The 12,662-nt window shown below is 42.3% G+C and overlaps 1 protein-coding gene across 8 annotated transcripts in view; it reads right to left on the bottom strand.

Moving 5' to 3' along the window:
* The window catches only part of HYDIN (HYDIN axonemal central pair apparatus protein), a 443,907-nt gene that overhangs the window by 7,696 nt on the left and 423,549 nt on the right, over window positions 1-12,662 (bottom strand). For all 8 annotated transcript variants that reach the window (XM_049863606.1, XM_049863605.1, XM_049863611.1 and 5 more), the window contains 5 exons: window positions 11,193-11,470; window positions 9,696-9,915; window positions 3,045-3,257; window positions 2,027-2,190; window positions 1,003-1,153 (listed from right to left, as the gene is read on the bottom strand). In XM_049863606.1, coding sequence (XP_049719563.1) covers window positions 1,003-1,153; window positions 2,027-2,190; window positions 3,045-3,257; window positions 9,696-9,915; window positions 11,193-11,470 — 1,026 coding nt within the window. The remainder of the gene's footprint in view (window positions 1-1,002; window positions 1,154-2,026; window positions 2,191-3,044; window positions 3,258-9,695; window positions 9,916-11,192; window positions 11,471-12,662) is intronic.

The raw sequence follows: 12,662 nt of genomic DNA, 5'->3' as shown, positions 1-12,662 counted from the left end.
GAAAATGGGATCCTATGTTGTGGTCTGGTGTTTGCTAGTCCAGGGTTAACTAATGTCTAAGGGTTTTCTTTTCGTTTCTTTTTTTTTTAAATAATTTTATTTATTTTGTTGTTGTTGAGAATATACATAGCAAAACATACAGCAATTCAACAGTTTCTATATGTACCTTTTAGTGACACTGATTATATTCTTCGAGTTGTGTAACCATTCTCACCCTCTTCTTCTGAGTTGTTCCTCCCCCATTAATATAAACTCTCTACCTACCCACCCCAATCTTTTGAGTTGCTGTTGTGGATTTGATCCCATATGGATAGTTCTTAGAAGAGCATAACGCTCAAGGCAGACATTTTTACTAGTTAAGCTAAACTATTGTTTGGTTTTAAGAAGACTTCAGGGGATATTTTTGGCTTAAGGTTCAAAGATTACCTCAGGGCAATAGTTTCAGGGGTTCTTCCAAACTTCCTGGCTCCAGGATGTCTGGAGTCCATGAAAATTTGGAATTCCCTTCTGCATTTTCCCTGTTTTAATCAGGATTCTTCTATGGAATCTTTGATCAAAATGGTAGCCAGGTCTTCTGGTCTCATGACAAAGGAGGCAGTTGTTTATGGAGGCAATTAGCCACACATTCCATATCCTCCTCCTATTCCTGGCTCTCCTTCTTCCTCTGTTGCTCCAGGTGGATACAGACCAATTGTTGGGCCTTGAATGGCCACTTGCAAGCTTTTAAGACCCCAATGCCTAAGGGTTTTCATGATTCTGCTGCACTGAAGGCTTGTCAAAGGCTTAGATGATGGGTGGCTGGCCCTGCAAGCTGGGCTCATCTTAAAGAATCTGAGAGCTCTGCATACTCTTGCCAGGGGCATAGGGCCAGGTCAGTCTGACTGGTCAGCCCAACAGGACAAGATGTCTGAAGTTGCTCAGCAAAGGCTGAACTCCCTAACACCAGATTCAGGGTCAAACCTGCAGGGCTCCAGTGTAGGCAGTGTCTTTGACATGTGGTACCTTTGCAGCATACAGTCCCTCCTTGTAAGAAAAGAAGTTCAACTTGTAGTCCTTCTTTGAAGCAGACAGCACATCAATGTAATCAAGCCCCTTTAGGGTGATGCTTAAGTCCGTCTTCTCTGGTTTCGTCATTTCCACAATGACTCGGAATCTGGAGAACACAGGAGCACATGAAAAGAGGGTACAGAAAATGAGACCATTTGCCCAAAGAAGAGATGGAAAAGTGCTCTTTACCCTTCATTTTATGAGAAGTGTGTGGGTCCAGGGTTCTAGTCTTCAGTTGGTCACCAACCATAACAATAACTATTATTTCTTGACCACCAGTTATGTGCTTTGCATGTGTTACAGGCATTTCATTCTTCTAGTGTCTACAGGAAATACATCACTACTATCCCTGTTTTACTGATGAGGAAATAGAGGCCAAGAAAAGCAAGACAATGTGCTGAGGTAACATGACTAGTAACCGGCAGAACTGGGATTCACACTCAGATCTGGACCTTCATCCATTATGCTAAGCAGGTGGTGTTTGGCAAGTTACATCTCTTCTCCCAGCCTTTAGTTCCTCCTCTGTAAAAGAAGGGGACTAGGCTGGTTGGCCTTAAGTTCCACCAGTTCTCACATTCTACTCTCCTCCCGCTGTAAGTACAAGGGACAGCTTTCTCTAGCTGGCAGCTGAGATGATAAGACAGAGCACTCAATAATAACAATGATGATTATTGTTATTTATGATAATAATACTAAGAGCTAACATTTATTGAGCACGTATTTTGTGCCAAGCATTGCTCCAGGGAAGTTATAACTAATCAGTTAACACACAGACTGCACTGAACAAAAACTCTCTGGAGGCTTAGAGTTCAGGCTATGTCTGGCCACACCAGGGAACTACATCTCTGACTCATTGAATCCCCCTGACCTCCGCAAAGCCCTCTAGAGGTCCTGACAAGGGAAGGGGCCAGGCCAGACAGTGGAAATCCTCCCTCCATTCCCTGTCCCCTGCTCCCTATCCTTTCCCTTACTCACTCACCTCTGGGGCTTGTTCAGCCAGTTGGTGATCGGCAGGAGCTCTGTGTAGGGTGTCTTACATGGCACTTCACGGTAGATATTGGCTACAGCTTTGGGGAGCTCGGAAGTCCCATGCAGAGAATATAGCCAGCCAGTGCCATCTGGAAGGGGGAAGAAGAGGGTTCCCTAAGGGGAAGAAGAAATGTGATGAGAATGGCACAGAGGGCCCTTTATTAGATTCTATCAGCATGGTGGTGACACAGGATTAGTGGATCACTTTTGGAAAGCAGCTTGCAACATATTTCAAGGGTCATAAAAATGCGCATATTTTTTTGGACCAGGAATCGCACTCCAGGGAACTTATTGAAGAAAAATCCCTCCAAAGGAAAAAGATACATGCATGTGTATATTTACTGTAGAACCACTTATAACACTGATGACAATCTAGAGGTAAATTAAACATTCAGCAACAGGGAGATGTTAGATAAATTGTGACGCTCTCACTTGATACGATATTAAGCAGCCATTAAAAATTGTTACCATGAAGACATATGATTAGGAAGAAAAATGCTCGTGATATAATGTAAAGTGAAAATAAAACAGAATGCAAAATTGGCTATGCTACGATGACAGCTGTGGCTGCATCTGTATAAGGACTGAGAGTGAAAAAAGAAATAGAAAGGTTCATTTTTTGGTAAGTTCCTTTTCTTTTTGGATTTTTATTACAGTTGCCATAATGTTATTTGTGCAATTAAGCTAACTACAAATTGCTTGGTACTTGGTGCAGGACTCCATTTCAGAACAGAGCCCTGGCTCCAAAAGAATCCCCCCTATGTGAAAACATATGGACGGAAATGGGAGCTTTTGACTTGGTAATCTGTATGGTTCCTCACTGCACTGCTTCCCCACTGTTCCACTGTGATCTGCAGGCTCCCTCCTGATTCTAACATTCTTTGAGCTCAGACTTTATCTCCTAGTCATTCTTGCAAAACTGCTGCCCTTCAACTATGCCAGGAACCCATGGGGAGTCCTTGACCTACCTGATGCTTACGATTTTCTACATTCATTGTGCGTGGCTTGTAGGTGATCTCATAGGGCTTGTTCTGCTGATGGGCCTCCAGGGTGATGAACTCGGGCCCCTCCCAGTGCTCACCCTCAAAGATGGGGTGGAGATTCCAGGTCTGGTTGGTGCGATTGGAAAGCAGGATGGTCTGCGTGTGCTTGGAGCGCACCTGACATGTGAAGTTCACCACCTGGAAGCAAGTGGGCACCTTACCTTCCATGCAGTTCTCCCTGGTCTCCCTTCAGGGGCCAGAGATGCAGAGAAGGGGCTGAGGAGGACTGGTGTTAGCAAAGCTTCCCATCAGGAGTTTTACTTGATAATTTTCTTTTCCTTTCACTCATTCAACAAATATCTATTGGGCATTTTCTATGTGCCAAACAGTGTTCTCAGTGGTAGATAAACAACAGTGAACAAAATAACAATTCTTACTCTCAAAGAGCTTATAGTCTAGCAGGGGTGAGTCAGACAATAGATAAATAAGTATAATATAGAATATATAGGATAGGAATAAATACTACGGAGAAAAAACAAGCAGGGAGGGCTACAGGGACTGCCAGATTAGGGAATGGTATACAATCTTAAATAGTGTGATGCTCACTGAGAAGACGTATTTGATTAAAGACCTAGAAGGATGAAGTCATGAAATGCCTGGGGGAAGATCATCCCAAGCAGAGGAAACAACCACTGGAAAAGTCCTGAAATTTGAGAAACGGCAAGGAGCCAGTGTGACAGGTATTAAGTGAGTGTGGGGGAGATAAACAACAGGGAATGAGAGTATGTAGGGTCTTGTGGGTCATGGTAAGGAGTTTGTTTTTCCTTCTACTGAAATAGGGCTTAGGGAGTTTTGAGTAGAGAAGAGTCAGGATTTGATCTGGATGCTGTGCTGAGGGCAGTAGACACGTGGGAACAGATAAAGAGAGACCAGTGAGGAGACGCTCACAATAGGCCAGGTCAGAGACATTGTGGACTGGCCTGGGCTGGCATGGACCAGCACCGGTAGCAGTGGAAATGGTGGGAAGTGAGTAGATTCCAGTTGTATTTTGAAGAGCCAATAGGATTTACTGATGTATTGAATCTTGGGTGTAAGTTAAAGAAGATTTGAGGGCCAAAATCAAAGAATTATCCCTACAATTTGAACAAATAGAAAGAGAGCAACAAAAGAAACCCACAGGCACCAGAAAAAAACAAATAATAAAAATTAGAGCTGAACTAAATGAAATAGAAAACAGAAAAACAATTGAAAGAATTAACAAGACCGAAAGCTGGTTTTTTGAAAAAAATCAACAAAATTGATAAACCACTGGCCAAACTGACAAAAGAAAAACAGGAGAGGAAGCAAATTACCTGAATAAGAAATGAGATGGGTGATATTACAACAGGCCCAGATTACTATGAAAAACTGTACTCAAATAAATTTGAAAACCTAGAAGAAATGGATGAATTCCTAGAAACAAACTACCTACCTAAACTAACACAAACAGAGGTAGAACAACTAAATAGACCCACAACAAAAGAAGAGATTGAAAAGGTAATCAAAAAACTCCCAACGAAAAAAGCCCTGGTCCGGATGGCTTCACTGCAGAGTTCTACCAAACTTTCAGAGAAGAGTTAACACCACTACTACTAAAGGTATTTCAGAGCATAGAAAAGGACGGAATACTACCAAATTCATTCTATGAAGCTACCATATCCCTGATACCAAAAACAGGTAAAGACACCACAAGAAAAGAAAATTATAGACATATATCCCTCATGAATGTAGATGCAAAAATCCTTAACAAAATTCTAGCCAATAGAATTCAACAACATATCCAAAAAATAATTCACCATGACCAAGTGGGATTCATACCAGGTATGCAGGGATGGTTCAACATTAGAAAAACAATTAATGTAATCCACCATATAAATAAAACAAAAGACAAGAATCACATGATTTTATCAATTGACGCAGAAAAGGCATTTGACAAAGTTCAACACTCATTCATGATAAAAACTCTCAGCAAAATAGGAATAGAAGGAAAATTCCTCAACATAATAAAGGACATTTATACAAAGCCAACAGCCAACATCACCCTAAATGGAGAGAGCCCGAAAGCATTCCCACTGAGGTCGGAAACCAGACAAGGATGCCCTTTATCACCACTCTTATTCAACATTGTGTTGGAGGTCCTAACCAGAGCAGTTAGGCTAGATAAAGAAATAAAGAGCATCCAGATTGGCAAGGAAGAAGTAAAAGTATCTCTATTTGCAGATGACATGATCTTACATGCAGAAAACCCTAAGGAATCCTCTAGAAAACTGCTGAAACTAATAGAAGAGTTCAGCAGAGTATCGGGATACAACATAAACATACAAAAATCAGCTGGATTCCTCTACACCAACAAAAAGAGCATCAAAGAGGAAATCACCAAATCAATGCCATTTACAGTGGCCCCCAAGAAGATAAAATACTTAGGAATAAATCTTAACCAGAGATGTCAAAGACTTATACAAGGAAAACTACAGTACACTTCTGCAAGAAACCAAAAGAGACTTATATAAGGGGAAAAACATACCTTGCTCATGGACAGGAAGACTCAACATTAAAAAAATGTCTATTCTACCAAAAGCGATTTACACATTTAATGCAATTCTGATCCAAATCCCAATTACATTCTTTAATGAGATGGAAAAACAAATCACCAACTTCATATGGAAGGGAAAGAGGCCCTGGATAAGTAAAGCATTACTGAAAAAGAAGAACAAAGTGGGAGGCCTTACTTTACCTGATTTTATAACCTGTTATACCGCCACAGTAGTCAATACAGCCTGGTACTGGTACAACAACAGATACATAGACCAATGGAACAGAATTGAGAATCCAGACATAAATCCATTCACATATGAGCAGTTGTTATTTGACAAAGGCCCCAAAACAGTTAAATGGGGAAAAGACAGTCTTTTTAACAAACGGTGCTGGCATAACTGGATATCCATCTGCAAAAAAATGAAACAAGTCCTATACCTCACTCCATGCACAAAAACTAATTCAAAATGGATCAAAGACCTAAATATAAAATCTAAAAAGATAAAGATCATGGAAGAAAAAATAGGGACAACGTTAGGAGCCCTAATACATGGCATAAACAGTATATAAAACATTATCAAGAATGCAGAAGAAAAACTAGATAACTGGGAGCTCCTAAAAATCAAACACCTATCCTCATCCAAAGACTTCACCAGAAGAGTGAAAAGACTACCTACAGACTGGGAAAAAGCTTTTAGCTATGACATTTCTGATCAGCGCCTGATCTCTAAAATCTACATGATACTGCAAAAACTCAACTACAAAAAGACAAATAACCCAATTAAAAAATGGGCAAAAGATATGAATAGACACTTCACTAAAGAAGACATTCAGGTAGCTAACAGATACATGAGGAAATGTTCACCATCTTTAGCCATTAGAGAAATGCAAATCAAAACTACAATGAGATTTAATCCCACTCCAACAAGGCTGGCGTTAATCCAAAAAACACAAAATAATAAATGTTGGAGAGGCTGTGGAGAGATTGGAACACTTCTACACTGCTGATGGGAATGTAAAATGGTACAACCACTTTGGAAATCGATTTGGCGCTCCCTTAAAAAGCTAGAAATAGAACTACCATTCGATCCAGCAATCCCACTCCCTGGAATATATCCTAGAGAAATAAGAGCCTTTACACAAACAGATATATGCACACCCATGTTTATTGCAGCACTGTTTACAATAGCAAAAAGATGGAAGCAACCAAGGTGCCCATTAATGGATGAATGGATAAATTATGGTATATTCACACAATGGAATACTATGCATCGATAAAGAACAGTAATGAATCTGTAAAACATTTCATAACATGGAGGAACCCGGAAGGCATTATGCTGAGTGAAATTAGTCAGTTGCAAAAGGACAAATATTGTATAAGACCACTATTATAAGAACTTGAGAAATAGTTTAAACTGAGAAGAAAATACTCTTTTGTGGTTACGAGGCGGGGGGAGGGAGGGAGAGTAGGAGAGGGGCATTCACTAATTAGTAGATAAGAACTACTTTAGGTGAAGGGAAAGACAGCACACAATACAGGGGAGGTCAGCACAACTGTACTAAGCCAAAAGCAAAGAAGTTTCCTGAATAAACTGAATGCTTCGAAGGTCAGCATAGCAGGGGCAGGGGTCTGGGGACCATGGTTTCAGGGGACATCTAAGTCAGTTGGCATAATAAAATCTATTAAGAAAACATCCTGCATCTGGGGTCTTAAACGCTAGCAAGCAGCCATCTAAGATGCATCAATTGGTCTCAACCCACCTGGATCAAAGGAGAATGAAGAACACCAAGGACACAAGGTTATTATGAGCCCAAGAGACAGAAAGGGCCACATGAACCAGAGACTACATCATCCTGAGACCAGAAGAGCTAGATGGTGCCTGGCTATAACCAATGACTATTCTGACAGGGAACACAACAGAGAACCCCTGAGGGAGCAGGAGAGCAGTGAGATGCAGACCCCAAATTCTCATAAGACCAGACTTAATGGTCTGACTGAGACTGGAGGGACCCCAGTGGTCATGGTCCCCAGACCTTCTGTTGGCCCAGGACAGGAACCATTCCCGAAGCCAAGTCTTCAGACGTGGATTGGACTGGACAATGGGTTGGAGAGGGATGCTGGTGAGGAGTGAGTTTCTTGGATCAGGTGGATACTTGAGACTATGTTGCCATCTCCTGCCTGGAGGGGAGATGAGAGGGTGGAGGGGGTTAGAAGCTGGCGAAATGGACACGAAAAGAGAGAGTGGAGGCAGAGTAACTGGGAGTGTGTAGCAAGGTGTATATGGGTTTTTGTGCGAGAGACTGACTTGATTTGTAAACTTTCACTTAAAGCACAATAAAAATTATTAAAAAAAAGAAGATTTGTGGATGAGTTCAACATTTTTAGCTTAAGCAACTACAAGGACAGAGTTGTCACTTAATGAGGTAGGTTAACTGTGGAAGGAGCAGATTTCGGGGAGAGACCAGGAGTTCTGGTTTGGACATGTTAAGTATGAGATACCAATTAGACATCAAGCGGGCGGTGGAATTTATAAATCTCAAGTTCAAGAGAAAGGTTCAAGTTGAGGCTGTAGACTTGGGAGTTGTCACTCTAGTGATATTTTTTCAGGACAAGAAACTAGATTCTTTCATCAGGAAGTGAGCGTATTTAGAAAAAAGAAGAAATCTAAGGACTAATTCCTGGCTGGTGTACACCAATGTTAAGAAAAATCAGGAGATGAGAAGGAGTAGCCAGTGAGGCAGGAGGAAAACCAGGAGAGGGTGGTTCCCTGGAAGCCAAGCGATAGAGGGACTTCCAGGAGGAGAGATTGATTCAGGATGTCAAAAGCTATTGACAGTTTAAGTAAGATGGGGAATGAGAACCAAACATTGGATTTAGCAATACGGACAGTGTGGTGGTGGTGTAAAAATAGTCAGATGGACAAAACAGAGGTCCAAAGTAGATTCATACATACAGAGTCAATTGATTTCTTTACAAAGGTTCAAAGGCAATTCAATGGAGAAAGATAATCTTTGCTGGAATAATGGGATATCCATACGTAAAAACAAACAAATTTTGATTCATACCTTGAACTCACAAAAATTAATTCGATTAGATTGAAGATCTAAATGTAAAAAGAACTCTTAAAATTTGGTAATAAGAAAAAAACAGCCCCAATTAAAAATAGGCAAAAGATTTTAACAGACACTTCAGAAGATACATAGATGGCAAATAAATACCTGAAAAGATGCTTAACATCATTAGTCATTAGGAAAATGTAAACTAAAACTATAGTGAGGTATCGCTACACACCTATTAGTGTGGCTAAAATTTTAAAAACTGACCATACTAAGTGCTGGTGAGGATGCGGAGCAACTCGAAATCTCAGATATTGCTGATGGGAATGCAAAATCAAACAACTTTGGAAGACGGTTTGGTGGTTTCTTGAAAAACATAAACATAGATCTATCATATGACCTAGACATCGTACTCTTAGGCATCTACCCAAGAGAAATGAAAGCATATTTCCTTACAAAGACTTGTACATACATGTTCACAGCACACTGTATGATTCCATTTATGTAATGTTCTTGAAATAACGAAATTATAGAGACGGAGATCAGGTGTCAGGTTTACCTGAAGCAATGCTGCCAAGTAACAAAGCTAACAGTCTACTGTTAGGTTTCTAGGAACAAGGTTAGCAGAGGGTTAACCCAAGCAGAGGTCATTTTTCCCCCATAGAGAAAGAGAAAGGTGTTAACTCCTTACTCATAGAGTGTGTAATGGAATTTGATCTAGCCAGGGAAGTCAATAGGCTTCCTTGAGAACATAATACTCAAGCTGAGAGCTGAAGAATGAATAGGAAATAACTAAATGAAGAAGGGAGAAAGAATAGTTCAGCAACGGGAATAGCATGTACGAAGGCCCTGTGGTGGGAGGGAGCAGGCCTGAAAGTTTGATCCAGGCATGGAAGACTGATTAGACAGAGCCACTTGTTTCTAGGAGGCCGGGCTGAGTTCTAGGAATGAGAGGGCCTGCTGGGCTCACTCTGGCTATTGGCCTGTCCCTGGACAGTTACTAACCTCTTTTACTGCAGGTGGTCCCACACAGACTCCAGACAGAGTGAGAGTCAGAGGATTGCCTCCCTGGATGAAGCAGACCATGTTTTTATAGAGACTCTCCTTTCCCACCTCTGTGGGATGGTAGGTTACTTCGAAAGAAACCTCCATGCCCGCGGTGATATAGCCTTCTTCTGGGTTGATGGAGAAATGAGGCTCAAATTTTCTGGCATCCCATTTAAACCTTTTCCAAGACAAAAGAAGACAAGGAAGGCAGTTTATCACTATCCCAAGGGTGTCCTCAATCCTACTGAGAACAAGAGACTTTGCTTGAGCTCTGAGCTAGGAAAGTAACCTTCCTGGAGTCCTGGGACCTGGGAGGAAGATGATTCTGCCAGGCAAAGCAGAGGCAGGTGGGGAACATGGGCCAAGGTCACTTCCTGCATAAGTTGATTCAGCTTGCTCTTAGAGCTGCATCATGGGTGAGAAGTGGCTGTATCTTACCTATCACCCTGAATAGTGAAATCCCATAAGTGACACACTGGAGAACACATATGTGAACATGCATACACACATGTACCCAAGGTCACATAGCTAGTAAGTGGCTGGGCTCCTAAGACTGAAGCTCTCCTGAGAACATGGTTGCACTCCCTGCACTGCCTCTGAGAACAGTCCCTGGAGGGTGGGGACATCCCTTCATCTGAGAGTTGCGCGTGTTCTTTGTGATGGCCTTGTCTTCCTCCTTCTGTGGTCTGGTACTTGGTCCAGCAGGAGACAGGTGGACAGTGAGGCCAGTGCATCTAGCACCAGGGTTGTCCCATTGCACCCCTCCAGGGCCCATTCACACTGAGGTCTGAGTGAAGAGTGTCCCCTGGAGGCGTGTGGGGTGTAGCCTGTGTGGCCGTGTCAGCATGCCCGAGTGAAACTGGAAAGGAGAACTGCAGGGATCTACCTGGGTTCCAATCCTGTCTTTTTCACTTCATGGCTGTGTGACCTTGGGCAAGTCGCCTAATCTCTTTGAGCCTCAACTTCATCTGTGCAGCGGGGACAATACAGCATTTATCTTAGAGGGGTCTGTGATAATTAAATGGGATAGTGTATATAAAAACGCTCAGCATTGTACCTGCATATAGTAAATTCTTGCTAAATGTATAATCTTGGAACCATTATTTCTTTGTACCTCAGTGTACACTGTGTGTAAAATGGATTAGTATTAGTATCAATCTCATAGAATTACTGTTGGGATTAAATGAGTGAGCCATGTAAAGGTCTTGTTAGAACAGTGCCTGGCATATAACAGGCACTAAACAAATGTTCTCTATCACATTAATTTTAGTAATCATGGCAACAGCAACCCCCTGGTGAAGCCACCACTGTTACATTTTAGGAATGGGGTCATAGAGATGGAAGGAGGGGAAAAAATAAAAAATGGCTGCACTTGCGAAACAAGTGTTTAGTCCAGGTGAAGTCCAGGGACAGACATCTCTGTTCCAGCATAGGGGTGGGGCACCAATCTCCTACCTGGCACCCACATCGCCCGTGTTCAACATGAGGATGCGACGCGTGGCTTGCGTCTGGTACACGACAGGTCCAAAGGGAAGATGATCCTGGTCCAGGGAGATCTCCAGGGCCTGGCAGCAGCCGCTGAGAAGGAATAGTGGGCGCAGGAGCCCCATACATTCCATGAATACCTCCTCGGAGAAGGGAGGGACACGTTTCTTCGGGGCAAAGACCACGTCCAGCTTAATGACTTCCTTGGGCTTCAGGCTGATGTTGTTGAAGGGTGTCAAGGTGACTACCTGGACAGAATGATAGACAACTAGGCTTGGAAGTGGAGGGCAAGGAGGCCTCAGAGGCCTTGCTCCTGGGCTGCCATAGCCCTGGGGTCAAATCCCATGCCTGCTCTGTAACCAGGTGTGTAATCATGGGGAAGTTACTTAGGCTTTCTGAGCCTCCGTTTCCTCACCTGTACACTAGGGATAGTACCACAGACTTACCTGTGGTGAAGACTGAGATCATCTCTATAAAATGTGTGGGACATAACAGGCAACTTGATAAATGCTAACTCCCTTTCCTACTCCTTTTCCAACCCATTTTGGGCAGCTAGATGTCTCTCCTGTTCATAACAGGAGAACTTCTCATTCTTCCTTCCAACTCCCTTGGGGAAGAAATAGTAACTGGGAATAGAAAACATTCAGCACTCCAATGTTTCTCAAAGCCTGGTACCTGGGCTACCTGCACTAGACTTCCGTGAGCTTGCAGTTTCCTGGGCCCTGCCCCAAGCCAACCAAATCAGAATCTCCTTGGAGAGCTGGGAACTTGCATTTCCAAAAGTACCCTGGGTGACTCAAGAATTCTAAAGTTTGAGAACCACTACTTGAATTTCTATGGCCTTTTCTTTCTCCTTAGTCCAGGTAAAAATCAAATCAAAATAAACTGTAAGGAAGCCAACATTTTCTTTATCCTTAAGCCCTCTTTGGTTCAGAGTGTGGAGTGGTCAACATCATGAAAAAATCATTTTGATTCTCCTGGAATCCAGATTTCTGGGTTCATGGAATTGGGGTGACCCACCCAGGCCATCGCCCTTAGGTATCCTTTTGTACCTTGAAGGAACTGGTTCCCTGGAGTTAACTTCAGGTCAAATGATAGCCTAGTAAGCAGCTTAGTGGAGATCATTTGGCCTTAGGCCTTGGGTTCTCTTGGAAAACTGTCTATGTGTGGCCAGATTCCAGAAGCAGGAACTCCAAGGGCTGACTAAAGGCTGTGTTTTAGGATGTATGGTATGTCTTCGGTGATTCTGTTTCTGTAACCAGTGGTCCCTGAAATCCTGCTCCTGCTTTGATGTTATCTCCTGATAGATTAACATAGTAATAACCTATACAACCTGCTTTCACTGTCCCTGATTTGAAATGTATCTACTCACAATAAATATATTCAGATACACTGATTTTTGGTATTTCTCTGAGCATTTAGGTTTTTGACAATCAAGTG

Source organism: Elephas maximus, chromosome 21 (assembly GCF_024166365.1).
Source record: "Elephas maximus indicus isolate mEleMax1 chromosome 21, mEleMax1 primary haplotype, whole genome shotgun sequence".
Taxonomy (NCBI): Eukaryota; Metazoa; Chordata; class Mammalia; order Proboscidea; family Elephantidae; genus Elephas; species Elephas maximus.
Note: the sequence above shows the minus strand (reverse complement) of the source record. Positions and strands in the feature narration are given on the sequence as shown.